At 57.5% G+C, this 24,036-nt stretch overlaps 2 protein-coding genes across 4 annotated transcripts in view; one reads left to right on the top strand and one right to left on the bottom strand.

Moving 5' to 3' along the window:
* ANGEL1 (angel homolog 1) overlaps positions 1-1,319 on the top strand; it is a 27,611-nt gene extending 26,292 nt beyond the window's left edge. The window contains exons 11-12 of one of the 3 annotated variants that reach the window (XR_008618714.1): positions 347-450; positions 1,245-1,319. The gene's annotated coding sequence lies outside the window, so the exon portion shown is untranslated. Of the gene's footprint in view, positions 1-346; positions 1,201-1,244 lie in introns of those variants that run through there. The other 2 variants (XR_003682079.2, XR_008618713.1) reach the window with 2 other exon arrangements.
* A 38-nt stretch (positions 1,320-1,357) lies between these two features.
* VASH1 (vasohibin 1) lies at positions 1,358-23,437 on the bottom strand. The gene is made up of 8 exons (XM_028496219.2): positions 22,447-23,437; positions 21,638-22,024; positions 15,030-15,118; positions 13,729-13,785; positions 12,087-12,161; positions 9,023-9,404; positions 7,135-7,247; positions 1,358-6,224 (listed from the first exon to the last, which is right to left on the bottom strand). Exons 2-8 carry the CDS (start codon positions 21,938-21,940, stop codon positions 6,152-6,154), a joined length of 1,092 nt encoding a protein of 363 aa, XP_028352020.1. The 5' UTR covers positions 21,941-22,024; positions 22,447-23,437; the 3' UTR covers positions 1,358-6,151.
* Between the last annotated feature and the right edge of the window lie 599 nt (positions 23,438-24,036).

The following is a 24,036-nucleotide window of genomic DNA, read 5'->3' as shown; positions in this document are numbered from 1 at the left end:
CACGAACCCTTGTCCCCTGCATCGGCAGGCGGACTCCCAACCACTGCGCCACCAGGGAAGCCCTGCTGGCTTGTTTTTAAACCCTGTTTTTTCTCCCCAGTTCTTGCCCTGGTGTAGCTACTGGACTAGAGGATTGTTTTCTGATTGGTTACATAAGGCAAAGCGTGGCTTCCCGTCTTCTGGGAGCAGGAGGGGCCCACCTCCTCTAGTTTCCACCCGGGGAGAGAGAGCAAAACAAAACTGTCCCAGGCAAGGGCCAGCCAGATGAGAACCTGGTAGGGTGATCTCTCCCAGGTTAGGAGAATGTGACCTGAACTGGGAACTCTGCCTTCTGCCCCATCCCTAGTCAGTTCCTGTGCCCATAAGACCGGAGGCCTCACACAGCTGCGGAGAGAAGAGTGGAGTCTCCACACTTAACATTCTTGGAGGTTTCGTCTTTCCCATGACCAGGTCCTTTCTGGCTGGGGGTTGGAGGGAGTGCACATTCCCATGTGGGCTGCTCAGAGCGCTGTCCCTCAGCCCACCTACGGTGGCCCATCTCCAACCACCTGCCAGGCCTCAGCGGGCCCCTCACCCCCTTGGCGAACACTATAAGGGTTACCAGGCAGCCTGCATGTGGCCCAGTCGGCTTGGTCTTCGGTATGACCAGCACTTCCTATCACCACTGCCCTCCACAGTCATGGTCAAGATGTCAGATCCTGGCAGATGTGGGTGCAGAGCTTCAATCTCTTCGTGTCCAGGGCTCTGAGAAGTGCCACCTGCATTTAAAGGTCCGACCCACTTTAGTCATGTGCCTAAACTACGCAGGCACATGCTGTGAGCTTGAAAGAAAGGGAGAAGGAAATGCGGTAATCCCCCCAGCAAGCTGGGTTCTGGTCCTCTTGGGAGTCTGCAGTTGGCACTTAACCTCTGCATCAATTCTAAGAAAGTGGCCAAGCAGTGTCCACGGTGAGCCTGGTTGACTCATACAGACTCACCGCAGCACTTAACCCAGCCCTCCTTTCACGGGAGCACTCCAGGGGCCTACTGTGTATGAGCCCATCTCATTGAAGTCCACCCACAAGGCCCTTTACTTGGTACTTTAGCTGGACTTGAATGTGTAAATTTCAACACTGCCTTTGTGTAAAGGTGTATAATCCAAGTTATTCACAAACTCTGGTTTATTGAAAGGCTCTTGTTATCGTTTAAGCTGGATTTAAATGAACCTGTAATTAACATAACTGCCTCTTTTTAATGGTGTACAGTCTAAGACGTTCATGGATTCCAACGGACCACCCCTCCTTTCCCAGTGGCCATGCCTCACCACCACGCTACTGAAAGTGAGAGACTTGCTGTGCTAAACGACACTTCTAGTTAGGACCTTATGGGGATTGGCTGGGATAAGTAAGAAATATACTCCCTCCTCTTGTAAGTCTAGGTTTTACTCTCAAGCTGAATGAAAGGAGACCAGAGAAACAGGGAGGAAGGGTTAAAGGTGAAAAATGCTGTGGGGTCTAAAAGGTATTTCTGTGCAGGTCTGGTTGTTATTGTTTGGACGTGCCTTAAAGCATTGGGAAGAGGTCCAGAGCTGGAGGGACAGTAGAACCAGCGGTGTTTTCCAAAGCTGTGGCTTTAACCACCATAGATTCTGCACTGGCAACTGTGATGAGAAGGGACTGCAGATCCCTGTTGCTATGGTTTCCTGAAATAGCCTCATCTCCCAGGAGAACACCCAGCCTTCCTCTTCTGTTCCCGATGGACTGCTGGGGACTAGGATAGGAAGTGCAGGGCTCTGGAATGCATCCTGCACCTCTGGGGGCTGAACTGGCTGTGTGAGGGGGAAGGGGTTCATTTACAGCCAGCAGGAAAGATCTCCCAGATTAGGATTAGCAAGAGCTGAGTGGCTTCAGCAGGCTGAGGGTGACAGTCTGGGACCCCAGAAGTTTTATCATGACTGCAGGGGTTGCGAGGTGTCCTGTTGGCTTGTTTGGGGCTCTCCTCACCTCCGGGCAGGTTCTCTCCGGAGCTGCCGAGGCTGACACTGGTGGGTGGGGCAGCTCCAGCCTCAGCTCCCAGAGGGAAGAAGACAAGGTTTACAAACTGGGGCTTCCTCCCAGCCCACACAGCTGAGCTGGGGAGACTTTATTCATTTAAAGGAAAAAGTGAGAACAGGAATGAGACGATGTGTAAAAGTCAAAGGGGGAGGGGCAACACTGATATGAGAAGAAGAGGGGGAACAAAGTCCAGTACAACATGGCAGCCAACACAGAGCTCGAGGGAGGGGCCGTCCACCATCACTAGGCCCCAGGCCAAGCGCACCCGATTTCTTCTCTCATCAGACTTGAAGAAAAAGGGCAACTTGGGACTCTGGAGCACCAAGATGGGGCGAGCGGGGTCAATACTGATGGACTTGGAGCTAGCACCACGGCAGCCCTGCCTGGCCGGCGGCAGACCTCCCCTCCCACCCCACGCTCCCCCAGAGGACCTCCCTGCCCTTCACACTGGTTTCTCAGTGGAGCAAGGGAAGTGGGGATTTCGCTTCTGGCACACAGAACCCGGTGGATATGCCGGGCCCAGCTCACACCTCCCTGTACTTGGAGGCCGGGTGGGGGGGGCGGGGCGGTGCCTGGGGGAAGCCGCTGTAGCTAAGCCGGAAACCACCCAGGCAGGAGACCCAGGCGCGCACGGGCACACAGGCCTCTGGGCGCCACCAGCCAGGATTAGACCCCGTCCCCGGGGCCGGGAAGTGCAATCCGAGCAGGAAGCGCTGGGGGGCATAAGATGACAGAGCAGGCCAGAATCCAGATACGGCCAGCCTCCAGGCTCCTTCTGCTCAGGACCCTGGCCCTAGGCTTCATCATGGCACCTGGGGGCCAGGGGCACCGCTCTCCCCGCTTGGCCACGCCCAGGAAGGATGGGGTGGCTGGCGAGATGGGCGAGGGGACCACGACTGTACTGAGGCCGCGGGAGGGAGAGGACTGGCAGGTAGGTGGGTGGGAAGGCTTGAAACCCAGTTTCCCAGTGTTCCGACCCGGCACCCAGCACAGAGCACAGGCAGCCAGGCCTTGGGGAGCAATCACTGCCCCCCCTTGGCCGACCCCCTTCATCAAGCAGCTTTCTCTGCCCTCCCCTTGACCCCTCCCCAGCCAGCAGCCCCTACCCCTGAGGAACCCACGCTGAGAGCTGGAAGGCAGTCCTGAGTGGGGAGGAGCGAGGCCCGGTCCTTCACAGGAATTGAGATGAAGTGATACTGAGGATGGTGACTAAGGCCCTAAAGTCCCTGCCTCTGCCTCCCCAGAAACTCTGCAGCCAGGCCAGCCCTGGGGAGCAGAGCCTGTGTAAACACGCCCAGGAGGGGAGGAGGGGTTGCTACATCTGTGAAACAGTTAAATTAAAAAGCACCGCTGTATCCTGTGGGTGAACACAGGCCCGAGGTCTGAGCCAGGAAGGGGGAGTGCTAGGGGGTTATCAGCTGTGGGTGGTCGGCTCCCTCCCTGGAAGACAGCAGTAGGGGTTGGGGCTTCATCCTGCTTCCTTCTCCCCAAAGGGCTCGGGAAGGAGCCAGAGGGTCAGAGCACCCTGCTGGGCTCCCATACCAGGAGCGGCTCCCTCACGTCTCACCCTCAAGCCGTGTGGTCCACAGGGGCATCTGGGGTGTCTGCCGATGAGCGGCCTGCACGAGGCACCCACACCCAGACCCACAAAAGGCCTCACTTTCAGCCTCATGCCTCCCAAACGGATCCATCTCTGCCTCAGGCGAATGTGTGAACATGGGCACCCGCCACCCCTCTCCCTGAAAACTGGGATGGGATGGTGAGTTAAGAGCTCACAGTGGCCCTCGGATTGGTCTGGCTGGGGTGTAGCCCGGGGGACAGGTTAGGCACCTGCCCAGGGCCCAGTGACCCATGAGAAACCCAGGGGACTGAGCAGCCAGCTTCCCTGTTGGGCCTGGCTCTGGGCCAAGAGCTGCTGGTGTGAAAAGCTGCCAGCCTGGTGCCTTCCCTGGTGGGCACCCGCGTCAGCAAACGCATCCTGTCTCCCTCTCTCCCTTTCTTTGCTTCTCAGGCACCATCCATCTCCCTGGCAGGCTGAGAATTGCACTATTTCTATTCCACTCCACCCCCTCTGGTGTCTCAGCAACCGCAGGGAGTTCCTGGTGTGTCTCTGGTCTGCGGGGAGAGCGAACATGAACGTGGGGTAGCTGCCCACTCCGAGCAGCCTCGGCAGCGAGGACGCTGCCCTGGCCCGGCCTGCTCTGGGAGGCCTACAACTTTTCATGCTTTCCACCTCAAAGTGCCTCGGTGGACCTCTCCCCAGCCCAAGCCCTCTCTACTTCAGAGATTACAAACCAGCATTCTTTTTCACGTTGGGCTTTACAATTTTCTGAACTGACTGCCAACATTTAAAAATCACCATATTTCACATAAAAATTCAGAGTTCTGGCCTCTCAACAAAAAAAATCAGGCAATCTGATACTGCAGGGCCTGCACTCAGAATGGCTGAGCAACAGCGGCTGCTTTAATGGGGTATGTCTTCTTTAATTTGCCGCAATCCCCACCCAGCCCTGCAGCCCTCCTTTTAGTCATCTGCCTGGCCCCGCAGGCATGTGAGTTTACAACTCTGGCTCTGGTCCTCCCTCTTCCAGGCCCCCAGCCCTGCTGCAGCCTTACTGCCAGCTGCCCCTGGCTGAATCATAGCCTCTCAGTATTAAGAAACCTTAATGGTCATCTCATCCAGTTATCCTTCCATAACCTAAATCCTTTCTATAGCTTTCAAGATGACAAGCAGCCATCTAGTCTTTGCTTGAATACCTCCAGCAATAGGGAACTCACTACTCCCCAAGGCTGCCTGATTCTAAACTCTCCCCCACATTCTTTTCTCACTTACATTCCCCAGTTCTCGGGCCCTGCCTCTCCTTAGTGGCCACACTGCCCCCATGACCTACACCTCTTTGTTACTTGGGCCTCCAGAACCTTCCCGCAGGCCCTCCAACCTCTCTCCACAACCTCTCACTTGCCCGCCAGGCATCTCACACCTGCCAGGCAGGCTGTGCAGACTCCAGCAGCTCAGCTTCTTCCCTGATGAGCTGCCTCACGCAACAGGCCTGATCATCACTGGGCCCTCCACACCTACCCGGGCTGCTGAATGAGGGGAGGTAGGGCTGGGACACAGGCAGCCTGATCTGGTCTTCATTTCCCCAGCAAGGGCTAAGGTAACAGGAAGGGGGAGCAGTCCCTGGGGACTACCTACCAGGGGGACAGACCTGGGCCTGAGTGTCCCACCCCATCCCCAGCCATGGTTCCTGGACCCACCAGGTCTATTCAGATCCCACAGTCATGCTGAGCCCAGTGCATCTCTGGGCCCTTGGCAGAGCCCAGCCCCTCTGCAGGGAGGCCCCGGCTTCAGCAACAGGCAGAGCTGGGCTGAGCAAGGAGGCCAGGTAGGGGTCCGGGAACCCTTCCCCCAGTGGTTCTCTCCTGGGCTCTCGTCCAGCCAGTCCCAGCACGGGCCCTGCCACGAGGCAAGGTCAGCCCTCACAGCACTGTCCATGGGGCTGCAAGGGCCCAAGGACCCTCCTGAGCCACAGGCTCTGGCTCTTGGGGCAGATGTGGCCTGTGCTAAGCTCCTGATATGGGCCATACAGCCCTTTCTCAGGGTGGTTCCTACCCTGCTTTCCTTTCCCTGGGTGAAGATTCTGCCAGGGCAGACAGGACTGGAGAAACATCCCTCCCCCCATCCTGCCATAGGCCTAGCAGAGCCGGGAGGTTTCCCATAGATGGAATGGACCCAAATCCCAGAGAGACCTTGGGGCAGGGGTACCGGCAGAGCCAGCAACCCCTCCGCACCCAGCCCTGTGGCGCTTAGATCCTCTAAGCACTGGCCTTCCAGCCACTGGCAGATCGTTAGTTTTAAGTTTTTTCCCAAATACCTTAAATTTCAGTTGTTGAGTTAAAAACTCAAAATTAAACTCTTCACTGCCTCGTGGTCCAAAGTTAGGGGGCTTGGCCCAGCAGGAGGGGCAGCATCTTGGGTGGCTGAGCTGGGACACGCTCTTCCTGCTGTCCCTCACCCTGCCCTATCATCAGCCCCAACTTCCCCAGGAGCGAGGCCGGTTCTGGCAGGCAGATGCTGGCCCCCAGAAGTGGGTGCGGCTGGGGCACTGCCGCCTGCCTCACACCCGGATCTGGTACCCATTGAGGTCTGGCATGGCTTTGGGCTCCGAAGGCTTCTTCTCACCAGAAGGCCTGCAGGGAGGAGAGAGCAGAGGAGGGGGAAGGGGTGAGTGGCCCGTCAGGGAGGTGCGGGAGCAGGGAGCAAGGGGTGACTGCCCCTGCTGGCTCCCCACCTCCCCAGTCTCCAAGGTGTCCCAAAGGAATCGGGAGAGCCCCTGCGGAAGTGTGCTTCTGGAGCGCCCACACGCCTTGCTGTCCTGAGTGTGGTCCCTGCACTCTCTCGCAGGGTACTGCTTTTCACGGAGGTCAGCAATTCCGGCTGCAGTTAAGTAAGAAAGTAATAGTGTAATGCGTCGGTCTCTGTGAGGGGGATCTGTTCTCTCTGAAAGCCTCCTAGGTCAAAGTGAAGGATGCCGGATATTGGAGGCCAGCTTGGCGCCCCTTACACCAGAGAGGTGCTTCCAGAACGACGACCACATTTAAAGCAAGAGCCAGGCCGACGTGTAGGAGACAAATCTGATGAGGCAGCCTGGTGTCTTAACGGGATGTTTCTGCCATCTAGTTACAGGCAGAAACCACAGACTCACAGGGGCAAAAGTTTCGTTCAAAGCCAGCCACCAGCCGCCATCTGACGTCAAACCTTTTCCAGTGATATTCCTGGAAGGACTCACCGTAGGCAGGGCCCCGCCCCTTCTACCCTCCCTCCCACAGAGCCCATTCTGCCGCTGGCCTCCAGCCTTCCCTGTGGGTCTCCGGCTTGGCATCTGGGCCCCGCACAGGATGACCAGTGGGCCAGCAATGTCATCTTCTCTCGAGAAATGGGATTGCATTGCCGCCATATCGACACACAAACAAACACACCATCCCAAGCTCCCTCCAGCAGAGGCAGAAAAGAGAAAGGTGAGAAAGAGAAGAGGTGGGGGAAGGAAAATGCCTTTTGCTGTCTCCCCAGCCCCCACCCAAGGCGAAACCCTTTGCTCACCGCCTTTCACTGCGGCTGTTCCTGCGGTGGGGGCTCGACTGGCCCCGCTGTGGGGAGGACACATCCTTCTTGCGGTCCTTGGTGGGGGAGGGAGGGCCGGTCCCTTTGCCAATCTTGGTGGGGAGGAAGAAACAAAGACTCATTCCAGGACTGCCCCAGAGCCCGTCCTGCCTGGCAGGAGCCACAAGCCCCGAAGCTGCCCTGGGCAGGGCCCAGGAAGCCTCGAGCCACGCTCTGCCCTGTGTCAGGGTCTTCCCGAACCTGCTTCCCAGGCACTAAAACTGCCAGGGCAGTGGTTCCACAGCAGGGCTGCCTAATCTCTGTTGGCCCCTGAAATAGCAAGGATATGGGTGGAAGTTACTGAGGGTTCATGGTGGCCCTTGAGGAAAGGGCCATTTACCCATACCAGGTAGGTGTGCCGGCTGGGGAAACAGCCCGTGTCTGAGCTTTGGGCTGGGATCCTACCAGACCCAAGGGTGACATTATCTCGAGTCAATCAGAAGTTCAGACTAGCAGCTGTATCTCTGATTAAGAAAAAAATGAGAAAAGCAAGTGAATTTATGCAGCACTGTCCGTTTGACCTGAATCTTCAAAACTTGGGGTATACGGGAGGGGTACTGGAAGGGGGGCAAATAACATGGCAAGTGCACAGCACCAAACAGACTGGGAAACACAGCACTAAAAACTAGGTAATAGTGCCTCCAACTCTAGATCCAACCTGCTCCCCCTGAAGATGCAATAACACTCCAGCAGCTGGGCACCCACAGCTCTGCAGGGGAAGAACAGGGGAGGACCAGCTCAGGAGGGGAAGAGGGCAGCCCCTGAAAGCAGCAGGGTCAACAACTATAGCCCGCTTCTGCCCTGGGGAAGGCACTGTTGCCCCACGGTCTTGGCCTAGGGGCTGGCAGGCGGGGCAGGGCAGCCTTAGCTCTGCTGCATCCCCGCTGGGACACCTGAAAGCACCTGTGATATGCCTGGGTTCCCCATCCAGAGACTAAGCCCCAGTCCCATCTGCCTCCCATGGCCCGCGAGCAAGTCTCTGGGCTGCCCGCATCTCACTTCCTTACCCTGAAAAGGGCGCACCCAACGCTGCCCGCTGCCCTCCTGGCGTTCTGGGAGCAGCAGTGGGTGCGAAAGTGCCACAGTCATGGCTGCGGCCCCAGGCCACCCGGAGGGGCAGCGCACAGGGCTGCGTGACTGGGCAATGGGGAGGGGCTGGCAGGCCCCAGAGGAGGCACTGCCATACAGGGGAAACCAGGGAGAGGCCAAGATTTTGCTCACCTGTAAGGCTCTGGGGGCCAACTCCTCAGCAGCTCAGCCCGACTACTTCTGGGTCCAGCAGCCCCTCCCCCTCCTCCAAGACCCCTGCTCAGTGGGTGTGGGAAAGCGGGAGAAGGGACCACCCCTCCTTGTGTCTCCCCAGTCTGAACCTCCTCCTTTTTCTGAGTCAAGAATCAGGATACACACGGGGGTGATGGCAGCAGCTGCCCACCCCACACTACCATTCCGTCCAGACAAGCCATGATTTCCCTCCAGTCTTTACGCACAGCCCCCTCCACCTGGCCTGTGGCACCCGTGCCCTCCTCCACGTGCCCAAACCCGGCTCGTCTGCTGCCCCCTCCAGAGCCTCCCCTGGCCTGCTCACCGGAGGGGACTGCCTCATGGATAACGACCTTTGAGCAAAGCCCAGAAACTTCTCCCCCTCATCTCCCTTAATCCTGGCACCACCTCTGCTGGGGCGGGGGCGGGGGGGACAGGGGAGGAGGGCGGGGGCTTCCCTGGAAGAGCGACTCCCTAGGAAGCGGCAGCCCTTCCGTCTCCACCCCTGCCGGCCCCTGGACGCTCGCGCCCCTGGACACTCGCGGGCGGGACGGCCGCGCACACGGACCTTGAGCCGCATGTCGCGGGCGTGTCGCTCCAGCTCCTTGCGGAAGTCCTCGCGGCCCAGCCTCTCCACGTCCAGGACCGAGTGCTTCCACTCGATCTGCTCCACGCTGTGCGGGTCGTGGGACACGCACTGGCCCAGCTTCACCTTCTTCAACACGTGCCAGCAGCGGCTGTAGGCGGCCTCGTAGTCCAGAACGAGCTCGCTGAGCGTGCGGAAGGCCGGCGGCTTGTACATCAGGTCCTCGCGCCGGCTCATGCCCAGCGCCCCGTAGCGGCCGCCGAAGTTCACCCCCAGCACGATGTGGCGAAAGTAGTTCCCTGAGAAGTAGGTCTTGAAGCTGATGGGGAAGCGTTCCAGGGTAGGCATGCTGTTGGTGAGGTAACTGGCCACGCCGCCCCAGCTAAGGAAACAGCCAGGGAGAGGCCCGAGGGCCAGCGCGCAGGGGCGGGACAGGGACGGCCTCCACCCCAACCTGGGAGAGGCTAAGTGAGTGGCCCTGCACCCTAGCTCCTGAGTGCAGGCAACAGGTCTTGCTCATCTCCACTTCCTGTCGTCAGGGTTGGGCCTGGCATAAGTAGGTGCTCAATAAACTCAATCTCTATGGGTCAGGGCACTCAGTGATTACCGGCTGCTGCTATGACATCAAGCAGGGCTCACCAAATAACACCTTAAGAGTGAGGCCGGCACGCCAAACTGCGGGGCCCTCCAGAGTCCTGGGCTGAAGGAAGGGTAAGAGGGCCCCCTGCCTACCACCCCATCTCCCTCTCTCCTCCTGTCAGTCACACAGCCCTCCTCACCTCTACCTTGCCTCTCACATGGTCTTTCTCTCACACACACACTTCCTCACAGATGCACTGACAATCCTGTTCTCGCTCTCTCCACCCCCCATGCACAGACATACTGCCTGTTGCTCTTCAAATAAAACCAAGCTTGCCCCCGTGGCCTGGGAGGCCGAGAGCCTGGTCCAGCGGCCCACTGCAACCTCCACGGGGGACCTTCTGCGCCAGCTCTTTCCTCTAGCTGTCCCCTCCACCCCCCGCTGCAGCTGCCAGCTCCTCCTCAGGCTTCAGGCTTGGCCAGCACCGCTGACCTCCCTTTCTAAAGCAAGTCTGCTCTACGTATTTTCTCCACAGCACATCACCACAGTCTGTAATTATTTTTCTTACTTCTTGGTTTACTTGCTTATTTTTTGTCTCCCCGACTAGAACGTAATCTTCTGAGAATGGGGACCTTGTCTGTCATGTTCTTTGCTGTATCTCTGGGGCCCAGCACAGAGGTGGGCACATAACAGTCACTCAAAACTCTTCTTGAACAAACAGGTAGAATGAGATAAACAGGATAAAAGCTTGGAGGAGGGACCACGGAGACACTGCATCCAGCGTCCTACATGCACCTGCTCATTCAACTGTCCTAACAAACTTGCGGGATGGGAATGCCATCGTCCCCTCCTGCAGAGGAGGACTCCGAGGCTCAGAGATGTTAAGGAACTTGTTCGGCGTCACACAGTGAGGATGCGGCAGAGCTAGGATTCAGGTCCAGGTTGGCATGACCCCGAAGTCTGTTCTCTCAGTCACCTCAATGCTTACGGAGCCTGACTCCTTGCAAGCAAGTGACTGGGGACACAGATGAGCAAGGCGCAGGCTCAGTGTGCAGCGAGGATGAGGCCCAGGGACAAACCCAAGACAGCGCTCACCACGTGTGTAGGAGGGACCCGTGGTGGTCCTGTGGGGACAGTGGGGAGGGGTCCCCCCAGATGGGGGCTGCTCCTGTTTTCTTCCCACCTACATACGAGCCAGCAGGTAACCCCTGAAAAGCCTGCAGGACCACGTGATCCTGTCTGGACCAGCTTCTCTGTGTGCTCAGGGGGAGGGGAACTGAGTCTCCCTCTTACGATGGGATGGGAACCTCCACTTTGGTGTGTGGCTCTGAAGGGGTTGCTGGCAGCAGCCTAGAGTTCTTGGGCTGGCCTCACACTCGTCCCAGCAAAGAACCCTTTGGACAGGGCCATGCTCGTGGGGGTCTTTGGTCCACAGAGGACTGCCACGGTTAGGGTTAGCTCTGAGGACCCCTCAGGGAGGGGGACTGGGGGGCACCCCTTCAGTGTCTTCACATAGTTTAAGGCAGGTATGCCTATGGGGGCGGGGAGCGTCTCCGTCATATCACAGTCCTCCTCAAAGAAGCTGTGCTCCTGGCCTTTGACCGTCGTCTTCGCATCCGTGACCTGCCCTAGTGAGTGGACTCCTCCGTCCCATTAGGCACCTGCCGCCTTGCCCTGCTCGGCACAGAGCCAGGTGCCTGCACCAGGGGTGGCAAACAATATTTAAAAGCCTTGGTAGGTACAGGAAAGAGGGTGATGTGAGGGGTGGGCAGAGATGGATCGAGATTGGCCTTCAATTGGTAAAACTGAGTGATGGGCACATGGGTTTCATTATATTAACCTATGTTTATATAAAGTTAAGATTTTCTGTAACAAAACAAAACGGGGTAGGGCTCAGGCAGGGTCCACTTATGACAGAGAACTGGCCATAAACACCTGTCTCCTTACTTTGCTCTAACTGGGGATACTGGGGGGCTTATACATCCCACTTAGCTACTCTGGTAACCCAGCTATAGGTCCCAGTTCTACCCTTTGGGTGGGGGAGACTGAGAAACCCTGTTTGCTTTTTTTTTTTAATAGGCAGTTTTATATCAAAGATCCCATCCATCATCTCCACAAATTAACATGTCCTGGAAATACCGACATTTGGGCATCCAACCTGCTTCTTCCAGACTCTGGTTCTGGGAAGTAGCACAACAGCCTTATGAAACCACGTGCCCTGATCTGTGGTTCAGAGAACAGGGTCACTGCGTCCACGACTCAAAAAAGCTGCCCAGTAAGCCTCGGAAGTTAGCAACTGAGGTGCAAGGGACTGAGTGCCCCTCAAGCTCGTTCACTTGGGGCCAAGTTCATGACTGCTGGGAGGGCCTTGGAGCTCACTCAGCCCTCCCCTTCCAGAGGACGAAGCTGGCCCAGAAGTGCTGAGCACGTGCCTACCCCCACCTAGGCCTCTCAGAGGAAGGATACATTCCCAGGATCACGGCTTCCAGGCATTTGATTGGCAGAGCCTCTTTGGTCATTTCCTTGGCCAGGTCCATCAGCCTGGGGGGAAGGGAGGCAGAGTCATAAGGACAGACGTTCCTTCCGGTGAAGGAGTATCACGAGGTGGACTAGAAATGCTAGATGGACAAAGACTCCCCTCCCTTCCAAGCTGCCTCAGCTCAGGCCCAGCGCCTCCCTCTCCTTCCCCTCACATCCTTCCTGAGCCTAAGGGGGTGGGAGAAGAGGCAACCACTGAAGATAAGGAAAGAGGCCTCTTCCCCCTCCCCTCAGGCTCTGCTCCAAGACCTCTGGAGGGGAGGATGAATGGGGGGCATGCAGTGGTAGGCAGATCTTTGACAGCCACTGGGCTAGGGGCCCTCTGTGAAGATGGTGTTTGGGGGGCCCATGGGAAAGCATGCCAAGGATGCTGGAGACCTTGGCCTTGATCTTGATCTTGTCTCTTCCACAGCACAGTGGACACCCCTGACCCAACTATGACTTCTCTGAAGAGTTTGTAATTGATTGTAACTGCTACCCCGCAGCTGGCCAGCGGCCTGGGGCCTGGACATGGGATCTCAGGAAGTTAGCTGCCCAGTGACTCCCCTGCCTGCCCTTGAACTTGGAATTCAGGCCACTTTAACAGAGACTATCCCTGAAGCCTGGTTCCTCCCTCCTCACCGAATGCCGCCCCCTGGGCCTGGGAATGCAGCCCGGCCACTGGCTTTGCTGGGGAGGGTGCTGGACTCCTCCATCCCATGAGGCTGGAGCTGGGCCCATACACACAGCGGCCACAGGACAACAAGAGCAAAGCTTTGGGGTTAGGAAGGCTGCATTCCACCCAGGGGGCTTGGAAAGGGGGTAATTAAGTAATTAGCTAATAAACCATTTAAAGCATTTTTTACAAGGCACTGAACACGGGCAGATTATATGTGGAGCAAGACGTAAAATCCACATTAATTTTAAAAGCACAGGGTTTTAGATGCCTGGACAGCTTTGGGCTGGGCCCCCAGACCCAGCTGTGGCATTCCGTCTCCACTCTGCTCTGCCGTAAGGGTTTCTTCGGGGTGGATCCAGTCAGGGGTCAACACCTGGGGCGCAGAATGGGAAGTGGGAGATGCAGTGTTCTCCCCAGTGGGGTCCCTGTTGCTCAGACACTGGGCCTCGTACTAAATGACCAGAAGAGAGTCCAGTAAGGCCACTGGGGTGACACGCAGGTCCCTGCCGTGGGGAGTGCACAGGCGGCTCCAGGGAATGGAGAGAAGGAGGAGAGGTCTCTCCTGCGAGGCTCACCTCTCTTAAAAAGAAGATGAGGCTCACACCCAGACATCCACCTGGGACTCTGCCCTCTGTCCTCACCAAGCCGGGGGGCTGCCATCACCCTCCTGGCTCAGCGTGCATGTCAGGGTTCCTCATCCTCAAGGGAGCCCCCGCTGCCCGTCTTGGCCAGAGTCCCCTCCTTAGGATGTCCTAAGGAGGGCCCCACGGTGGTACTTGCCCTGCTGGCGGGCTCCCCTGGGAAGAGTCCCTGCCTGCCTCATAAGCTTCCACCCGCAGGTGCCCGAGGGGCTCCAACTGGACCAGGCGCTGTTACCTTGGTGCAGAGGAACGAGGCACTCCCCACACTTACCCTGTCAGAGGTCTGCTCTTCTTAATTTCAAAGAACTGCGTCCCTGTGTGATTGTACCTGTGGGTGCCGGTTAAGGGCTTCCTGGCTTGACCTGGAAGAGGCGTGTCCCTCTGTCCTCATCCAGACCCTGGGGGTCCAGCACTCCCAGGGGTGCAGGCTGGGGAAGGACCCCACAAAATGCTTCTGTAAGGCACCTGGGAGGACGCTCAAGACCTGACTGTGTGAAGGGAGAAGGGGGCGCCGCACGCTGCTTCGCCTTGCCCACAGGGCCCCTCTGCGCCCTTCCCTCTCACCCTCTGCTCCACCCTTGCTCTCCTAGAGAGGGAGCCGGGGTAGGGGGTGGGGGGCAGGCGGCCAGGCGGGCCAGGGATGGGAAAGAGGCTGAGCCCTGGACAGCTCTCTGCAGAACCTCATAGCCCAACCAGTGAGAAGCAGCACGAACTGGGAGGAGAAGGCTGGGGTGGGATTCCTGCACGGCTGCGTTGCTGAGTGCGCTCCCAAGCCAACCGCCTCCCTCTCCGGGCCCCAACGCCCCCCCGCCCCCACCCCCCCCACAGCAAAGGAAGGGCTGGACCCAGTTTTCAGTCACCAGCCTGGCTTTTCTTCTGCTCAGGACCCGCGCCTGGTGCCGGTCCTGCCATCTCTGACCAAATCTGCAGCTAGGAGAGCGGGGGAGAGCCTAGGTCGCATAGCTCCAGGCAGGGCACAGGGGTGGAGGGGCCCCGACTCAGGGACACTGGGGAATCCTGGGCTCAGGGGAGGCTCTTCCCATGCTGGGCAACTGGCCTCCTGCCAGGGAAGAAAAAGGTGAAGAAATGGGAGAAACTTCCAAGACGTGGAAGTTACGTCCCAAAGCATGAAATCCTTTTTCTCTTCCATCTACCTGCCGCCCTCCCACCACACACCCATTTTAGATCAGTTTTTAAACAGCCCCAAGGGAAATTCCCCTCTCTCCCTCTGCGGGCGCTGGATGGTCAGCAGAGGAGGTCTGGCCTGGTGGACCTGGACTAGACTTCCACCAGCAGGTCGCTCAGGAGACATTTACCCCATCACACAGAGGAGGAAGCAGGTGGCAGAGAGGCTGGAGTGGGTCTGGCATTCATCAAACTACCTCCAACAGCCGGGCGGACACAGGCTGTGCTTACACGACTCCGGGGCACAGAGATGCCACGGGAACGGCGCCCCTGGAGTTGTGGAGTGAGGCTGCTCTGCCGAGCCCTCTCTGGCCCTGTCCGAAAACAAGCCCCACTTGGCCTTTGGACCAGCCAGACGGCGGCCAGGACCCTGACCAGGGAGGATACTGCAGCTCCCTGATGTAGCGCTGCACAGCTTCCAGGCGCTCAGGGACAGGAGTAGAGGGCTGGAACGTAGGCACACTCGGTATGGGAATCTGGGGACGGAGAAAGAGCTCTGGTCACAGAGGGACGCTCACCGTGGAGCTTCCAGCCCACCCAACACTCAGATTAGCCCCCAGAGAAGCCACATCCCATGGAGGGCCACCCCGGTTCTCTCCTCGGCCGAGCCTCTCTCCTCGGCAGCCCCTTCCAGAGGCTCCCGTCAGGCCCCCACCACAGCCCTTCCTCTCCCTCCTGGCACTGGACAGCATTTCTAATTTGGAGCTTATGTCCATGTGCCTATTTTATGCTTCTTTAATGATTTCAGAAAAACACAGGTTGACTCACCTGACTCACAGGTGTTTGAATTTTAAATTTCATTAACTTCAAGGCTTAACAGGAATGTCAGTATTGGGGTGGCGTTCACTCTGGTTCAAGGGCCGGATCAAAATCCTGCAGGGGCAGGTGTCCCTGCCCTGGGCTGGGGGAGCTCTCCGTGAGAGGCGGACACACCCTCGGCAGGTGGGGTCACCCAGCACCCCCCCCATATCACAGCACAGCGACCAGGCCTTCCAGCTCCAAGCTAAGCTGTCCAGGAATAAGTGCAGGGGGCACGTGGTTTGGGACAGGTCTTGCCATGGACTAGCCACTTTGAAGGGGTTCCACAGCAGCACAGGAACTCCGGGTCCCCTTCAACAGCCCCCTGTCCTACCAGCTCCACACCTGCAACCAGCACAGGTAACCAGGGAACTGGACAGTCCTCCTCACCAGAAGAGACTTTCCAGAGCCAGACCCAGGAAGGGGAGAGGTGGGATGTCGGGCAGGGGCCTCCTGAGGGCTGGGAACCGCCAGCCTGGGCTGCCCGGATGCTGGGAGTCAGGTTAGGAGCTGTGGACCCCCAGGGCTGTCCCTCAGCAACCAAGCCGTTGCCAGGAAAGAGGCCACCACCAGGTGTGCACCCCCAGGCCACCCTCTCCAGCCAGGGGAGCCCGAAGGCTGGCGGTTTGGCTGCAACAAGTCAGTGAGGCCTCAGAAGCCAAGGGAAGCATCAACCAGGTTCTTGGGGTTACAGAACGGCCTTCACTGGGTAGAAGAACCAGATTTCCGGGGCCAAGGCCCACCCCTCTGGGGTCCCCCTTGGCTACCAGCACTGCCAGCTGTGAGGCGGCCTCAGGCTCCTCACACGAAAAGGTTCCACGCTCTTCCCCTCAGGCCTCTTCCCAGCCCCCCAGCAGGCAGGGGCTGCTGAGAGGGTCAGTCTGCACAGGTAGGGAAGGGAAGGGGTAAAGCAGGAGCCCACAGGTAGGGCTGGGCTGGGGGAGGTGCTCCCCGTGGTGTGGTGAAGGCACAGCCTTTTAAATAACGTGGCTACAGCGGCTGGGGCTCTGACATGAAGGGAAGTGACACACCAGTGATCACAGATGGCAGGGGGACACAGCACAGCCTCTAACAGACACCTACTTGCCCCAAAGGGCCGAGGCACAGAGGGAAGGCCCGGTCCAGGAGACAGCTCTGCGTGAACGTCCTCCCCCTCCCTGCCCGTCCCCTCCTTCCTGTCTGGGCAGTCCCAAGCCCCTGACACCTCATCTGGAGGAAGCTACTTTCCCTTGCACACCACCCCCTGCTGCCCAAACCGTCGCCACCACTTACAATCAGCAGGGGGATAAAAGCCCCGGACGGTGGGCTCTCCCCCTGCCTGCCTGACCACCCTGTGCCAGACGGGCTCCAGAACTCTCTGAGGGCCTGGCTGGCCTCCCCGTGTCAAGGATATGGGGTGGGAGAGGAATTAGAGGAATTACTGCATAATTTACTATAAACAGCATGGCACGTGGCTTCTTCAGGTGGAAGATCGATGCCAGGCACGTCATTCCCACTTCCCGTGAGGGCATCCAGTGACTTCGAGGAGCTTGGGCAGGGACTGTAAGTGCCCCCTCCCGTGAGACACTCCAAACAAGGAGGGCACTGCGGCCCAGGAGTCCTCTGACTAAGCTCACAGGAGCCAGCCCTGGGCCAAGGCTGGGCGGTACCCACGAGGGCATCCCCTGCCATCCAGACAGAGGACCTAGGAACTGGCAGCTCCTCAAAAACTAAACGGCTCCAAAAAAGTTTAAAAAGACCTGGGATCCATGAGCAGGGGCTTAAAGGCCACCATCACTGAGGCTTAGCTGGAGGGAGCTGTCCAGTGGCTCAGTTGACACATTAACTCACGTTAACCATTGCCAACAGGCCGGCACCTTTCTTCTGAATGTTCACACAAGCATACGCTCATTCACTCAAAACAAACAGGCAAGATTCTGTACATCCAAATGATCAGGCCTAGCGGAGGGCTGGCAGCCTGGGTTTGCCCACAGCCCCCAACCCCAAACCAGAAGCCAGGAAATGCGCCCTCACTGTTGAGCAGTGGGGTTAAGTGGGGTCACAGTGGAGGTAAGTGATATTGGCCAGATCAATTCAGGGATGACTCCTCCTCCACTACCAAGGCCAAGGGTTTACCTTTGCTCCAGGAACCCCATAAAGTCCTGAGTTCTATTAAGACATTCTCCCCGGCGGAGTCCATCTCAGTCTAGAACAGAAAGGAGGCTTGGGGGGAGGTGGGGCAGCCCGCAGCCGAGTGTGTGGACAAGAAGTACGATAGCCTAGAGGCTGATAGAGCTGGATCTAGAACCGGTCCATCTCTGTCTAAATCCCAAGCCTGCTGTTCACTGCCTGGCAGCAAGATCCTAGTGGGTGCCATAACAGAACCAACCTCAGAGCCTAGATGAGACACTGCACATCCAGGCCTTAGGACAGGGCCTAAGGCCCTGCACACAGTCCTCTGTACACAACAGAGGCTCGGTTCCTGCCCACTGTCACTGTTATTCCTGTGCGTGCCAAAGACACTGGTCAGCCCATGAGGACCCTGACAATGCTGGCTTTTGGGGGGAGATGTCCAAATTCGCATTTTGCAGGAGCTCAGTGTCCAGAGCCCCAGCAGTGGCTGCTGAGCTTTCACAAAGGTGGTGGCAGGGGCTTCGCTGGTGGTGCAGTGGTTAAGAATCCGCCTGCCCCCCCCACAAAAAAAAAAAAAAAAAAAAGAATCCGCCTGCCAGTGCAGGGGACACGGGTTCGAGCCCTGGTCTGGGAAGATCCCACATGCTGCGGAGCAACTACGCCTGTGCGCCACAACTACTGAGCCTGCGCTCTAGAGCCCGCGAGCCACGACTCCTGAAGCCAGTGTGCCTAGAGCCCATGATCCGCAACAAGAGAAGCCACGGCAATAAGAAGCCCGCGCGCCGCAACGAAGAGTAGCCCCTGCTCACCGCAACCACAGAAAGCCCACACGCGGCAATGAAGACCCAACGCAGCCAAAGATAAATAAATGAAATAAATAAATTTATTAAAAAAAGAAAAAAGGCGGTGGCAGCTTGAAACATCAAGGAGACATTCACACAAAGGGGCACAAACTGCTCCTGGATCTGTGATCCTTTTAGAAACTAATGCCCTTTAACATACTGGCATCATCCTTTTAAAGGACGTTTTCCCAAAGCACCTGTGGGGTGGTCTGCTGCACCCTCACCCCCTTGCTCCATTTGCTGGGTACGTATTACATGCTCACCCATCTCACATGCTTTACTTCATCACTTCCTCCCAATAACCCCTCAAAAGTGGGTATTGCTATTATGCCCATTTTATATTTCACAGCTGAGGAAACTGAGGCACAAGGAGTTTGCATACCTTCCACCTACAAGTAGTTACGGGAGAACCAGGATTTGAACATGGTGGATGTGATCGTTTTATCACACTACACTGCAGGGGCCCCAGACTCAACCACCTGCAGGGGCCATACAGGTAACCACAGGGAAAGCAGGCTGAGAGTGAGTGGTGGGGACTGTGGCCTCCTGGGGGAGGGGAACCAGCCCTCACCTCCAGCTGCCTGCTGCCATGTGGGATCACAGATTCTCTGTTCCCAGAACTTCTCATTTTCTGAAAAGATGCCAAAAATCTGGACCTTGATGTGAAATCTCCCTATTTTAAATTTTGGCTCAAGTGGTCTTTTAAAACATTATGCCAGGGCTTCCCTGGTGGCACAGTGGTTGGAGAATCTGCCTGCCAATGCAGGGGACACGGGTTTGATTCCTGGTCCGGGAAGATCCCACATGCCGCGGAGCAACTAAGCCCATGAGCCACAACTACTAAGCCTGCACTCTAGAGCCTGCGAGCCACAACTACTGAGCCTGCATGCCGCAACTACTGAAGCCCACGCAGAGCCCATGCTCTGCAACAAGAGAAGCCACTGCGATGAGAAGCCCGCGCACCATAATGAAGAGTAGCCCCCGCTCACCGCAACAAGAGAAAGCCCGCAGGCAGCAACAAAGACCCAACGCAGACCAAAAAAAAAAAAAAAAACACAAACAAAACCCACTATGCAGTCCCCAAACTCTTAGTCTCACCACAGCGTAACCTCTTCTGTGAATGCCTCTGTGTCAACTCCAAGGGCATGACCACTCAGGGAGAGGCCCGCCCAGCACTGGGTGCATACTGTTGGCACTCTGGCATCTGACCCTGATGCCTCCAGGCCTCCTCCGCCCTACCCAGACTCTGGGGCTCCTTCCTCCTCTGGTCCGAGGTGGAGGAGGAACCCCCCCACACACACACACACTTCTCCTGTGGTTCGAGGAGGGGAAGTTTCAATTTTCCCAATCCTCTCACAAAATTCCTGCAGGACCTGCACACTCATGTCAGCCATGACACACACCCCCGCCCCAGACAACAGCTTCATTCCTTCATCAGTATCTTTCCTATGCATGAAGCTTGAAGATGACAAGATGACATTACCAAACCAGTTGCTAATGAGGTTGTCAATTGTTTTTTTTCAGCCCCCAGGAGTTGTGACAGTTCTGCAGGGGACCATTCACACTCTCTCGTAGCCTGATTCAGACATCAGCAGGATGGCTAGATAGCCACCTGCTAATCCCCAACTTGCTCACGTGGGAGAAGCATGTGGATCCAGCTTCACTGGAACAAAAGCTGAGTGAGATCCAGCCTCCTCTCCTGATGAGGGATGTGAACAGAGGTAATGAACATCCAGTAACCAGCACCGGTTTGAGGCTTTACAGTTTCTTAAATGCTTTAAAACATATTCTCTCATTTAAGCTTCACTACAATCAACCCCATTCTACAGATGAGAAAACTGTGGCTCAAACAGGTTGAAGGGGCCTGCTTGAGTTCCTAGCTAGGTGGGTGATCAGAACAGATGTCCCTATCCTTTGACGCCACACTTCCTTTTCCAGGCGTTTATCCAAAGGAAATAATCAGAGATGGACTCCCAAATTCCCGTTTTAGAATGTGCAACACAGTGTTCACTTTAAGAATAAATTATCGGAAACAATGTCCAGACACAGGGAATTAGCTAAATTCTAAATTAGCACAGAAGGCGCTTAGGTAGCCATTCAAAATCAAACCACATTTGATGTCCCCTGGAAATATAAGGCAGTTGCTCAACCTTCAACCTCTGAATTTAGCCTGTCCCAGAAGATAGTCTCTGATGGTTCTACCAATAACTGGGTAAAAAGAAAACAAAATAGGCCACCTGTCTCCACGTCTAATCCACATTAACTGCTGCTCTCCCTGGCCCCCTCCTTCTCACCTGAGCAGGCAGGATCTGAGCCTGAGGCTCTGACCTCTGTCCAACTGGCTTTTCTTGGGGGATTTCAGGACTCTGCATTTGGGAGACTGCTTCCTTAGTCTTAACCATAACATTGGGAAAAAAAAAAAAATCAGGCACGTTTTTCCACCTAGCACTATAGGGCACAGAAAGTCTCAAGAACCCTTTCATTCAGCAAACACTTACAAGTGCCTGTTCTGTACCAAGCACACAGGAGGTCTTGGAAAGACAAAGATGAATGAGACAGCCTCAGCCTCCACGGTGACACAACTGAAGGAGAGCCGTCATGGAGAGCCGTCATGGAGAAGTTCCAGATGTACACTGATAAATGACTGAGCTTTGCCCCTCTCCACAGGCCCTCTTCTAACTGCCCCCAAGCAGAGGCCCTGGAACTGGAAGACCTGGGGGTGAGACCCAAGCTCTGCCACTTACTGGCTGTGGAACCCCTAGCTCCTACTTGAGTTTTCAGCATTCTTGTCTGTAAAATGGGTCCCCAAACTGCACTTAATGCACAAGGCTGTTGGAGAATTCAGCGAAACAACACATGAAAATATTTTCTCAACATCTTAAGCCCTGGAGCCTCCTTAGTCATTCACTCTCTCTCTGCCCACAGTTCTCTGGCTTAGCAAATAAGATGTCAGGCCACTTTAGTGTACTTGTTAGTTAATCTGCTGCTGTGCCCACAAAACATGGGCTTTTTAGAAGAGATAGAGGAGGGCCTCCTGGAAACAGGGCATGTGGGCCTCACAGAACAACCTCAACGGCAATTGAGAGAAAGTTCTTCTGGACAGGTTCAACCTACCTATATTTTTAACATATTACCATGTCAGTAGTTCCCCACCCCAACACAGAAAGTGTCCCTTTGCTCTGGAAGCCCCAAGGTCACTAAGATCTTAGCTCTCGGCTCCCCTCCCACACACAAACCCCTCACCTTGGGCAGGTCCGTGGCCCCACGGATCCGCTGAGCCACCTTCTCTCCATCGGGGTGGATCTTAGCCACGTGCTTCCACATCCTCTCCCAGGTGGCCTCGTCCACAGGCAGCCCACCCCGGTTGATAAAGAAGGGGATGCCTCCATCTCGCAGGTCCTCTTCCCCTTCTTCTTCTGGCTCATCATCTCTCTGGGCTGAGGCTCCTTCGCTGGTCTCCAAACGCCTGGCCCCAGAGGGGACAGCGGCGGCAGTGGGGGCAGCACCGCTGCTGCCGCCCCCGACCACCTTCTTCCCCCCTGGCATCCCCAAATCCTTGACGGGGGTGGGAGGATGTCTCAGCGGACAGGGGTAAGAAAGGTGGCTCACAGGAGGCCTCCCACACACCAGCTGCAGAGATAACACATGGCCAAACAGAGTGCAAGGCGCCTTTAAGAAACCAGGGCGTGGCTCCCGTACAATAAAATACTACTTGATGGGGGAAAAAAAAATCAGTGCCTCAACTTGAAGTGCGGGGCAGAGGGGGTTGGTTGTCCCGGATGAGCCTTAGAGGCCTTGTTCTTTATGAAAAACGGGATCTAGAGAATACATCCCAACTTGGCAGCTTTCACAAAGCACCCCCATTTGACGGCGAGAACAATAACGGACAGCAGTCTGGGCTGGCAGAGGAAAGTCGGACGGAAACTGAGGCCAGGCAGCTCAGATCTGCGGCCAGGAAAGGGTCAAGGCACGAGTGCCCACGCCGACTGGGCGCCCCAGCTCCCAGTTTTGAAGGCAAGCAAATTCCTCTACAAAATATCGCACTCTCACACCTGCGCGCGCTCCGGGGTGAGGGACCGACCCGACTCCAGGCCGCGTCAGCTCCGAGCCGGGACCCCCGGACCGGAGGGCGGTGAGGGGGCGCGATTTCTCCGACGCGACGAGTCTGGGAGCCAAGACTCGCAGCTGGCGGGGCGCGGGGAGGGGGCGCGCGCCGACGCGCACATTCCACGCCCGCAGCCAACTCCCCGCACAAAGTGGGCTTTGTCTCGGCCCCCTGTGCCCTCGCCCCCGGGAAGGAGCGGCGGAGCCCCCAGAGGGGGAAGGGCGCGGCGGGGAGGAGAAGCGGGGAGCGCCAAGGCCCCGTCGGTACCCAGCCGGGCGCGACTCAGCGGGCGGATGGCGGGCACCCGGCGCCAACCTGCGCCAGCCGAGCCATCGCGAGGCGCGGGTTCCGCTCCCGGGCTCGGGGCTCAGCGGGGAAGGCTTGGGCGGGGCGCAGGGTCACCGAGCGGCGGGCTGCGGCCACAGGGTCGCCGCCCTGGACTGGCTGCAGCATGGGCGGTGGCGCGGCCGGGACGGGCGAAGGATGCTCGGCGGCTGTTAGCTCGGGCTCCAACTGCGTACCCCACGCCCCCAGCTAAGGGCTGGAGGCAGGACAGCTGGGCGGGGAGAGCAAGCCCGGAGGCTCGCGCAGCCACGGCCGCGGATGAAGCTGGAGGCGAGTGACAAAGCCTCGGCGAGCGCGGGCTGCGCTAGTCCCCCGAGAGCAGCCCGCCGAGCGCGGGGTCCACGCGCAGGTCGCTGCTCCGAGGCTCGGCGAAGATCAGGCCACCGCCACCCCCGCCGCCTCAGGACCCAGCAGCTGCCGGCGGGGTCCACTGCCGGCCCGCCGCCCACCCGGCTCGACTCCGGCCCGCGCCGCGCATGCGCTCCGTCCCCCCCTTAAAGGGCCAGTGCGTTCCCGCCGGGGCCTCAGTCTCCCGCAGCCATTCCTCTGCCCCCAGTTACCTCTAGGATGCCGGTGGGCTTGCGCTCCCCTCTCACCCCTCTCTCAGGACGCTGCGAAGCCGGTGCAGAGCTGCGGGCGAAGTTCGCAACGTGCCAAACCGAGCGCAAACTCCACAGAGATTCCGGGCTCGGAAGGCCCGCGGTCGGGAATTTCCTAAGGGGACTGCCTGCTTGAATTTCCCTCAGGGTGTAGAAACCAGACTATGGTTTGAAAATCCAGGGTTCTAGATCGTGTTGGACATGCAACAGATCACTGCCTTCTATGGGCCTCGGTTTCCCCATGTGTCAGCCGAGGTCTTCACACTGGGTGAGCACAGAAGTCTCCCGGCGCGCGTGTTCCTTAAATAGGAGGCTATCAAGGGGTCAGGGCCACTACCCCTTGAAAATGAAAGGGTTAAAAGTCACCCTCTTCCACCCCATGACCTGCACCAGTGATAGCAGGGTGTGCTGGCTTCGCCCCTGTGGGCCTCCCTGGACCCGGCTCTGGGCGCCGGGCGCACACGGCAGGGGGATGCTCTGCCCGAGTCTTAGGACCATGACCCACTCGAGGCGATGGCTGGGGAGGGTCAGCCGGCCCAGAAAAAGGCGAAAGTACGGCTCACTGTTGTATGCGGGGCCCAGGACTGCGGAGA

This window comes from Physeter macrocephalus, chromosome 11 (genome assembly GCF_002837175.3).
Source record: "Physeter macrocephalus isolate SW-GA chromosome 11, ASM283717v5, whole genome shotgun sequence".
Classification (NCBI taxonomy): domain Eukaryota; kingdom Metazoa; phylum Chordata; class Mammalia; order Artiodactyla; family Physeteridae; genus Physeter; species Physeter macrocephalus.
Note: the sequence above shows the minus strand (reverse complement) of the source record. Positions and strands in the feature narration are given on the sequence as shown.

What these genes read in the sequence shown, in the direction of transcription:
- VASH1 (XM_028496219.2), bottom strand. Translation starts at nt 21,940, where the DNA reads ATGCCAGGGGGGAAGAAGGTGGTCGGGGGCGGCAGCAGCGGTGCTGCC. An exon ending in GGGCCACGGACCTGCCCAAG is followed by an intron (nt 15,119 to 21,637) that starts GTGAGGGGTTTG and finishes CTCCGTCCCCAG; the next exon opens with ATTCCCATACCGAGTGTGCC. An exon ending in GAAGCCGTGATCCTGGGAAT is followed by an intron (nt 9,405 to 12,086) that starts GTATCCTTCCTC and finishes CGGCGTGGCCAG; the next exon opens with TTACCTCACCAACAGCATGC.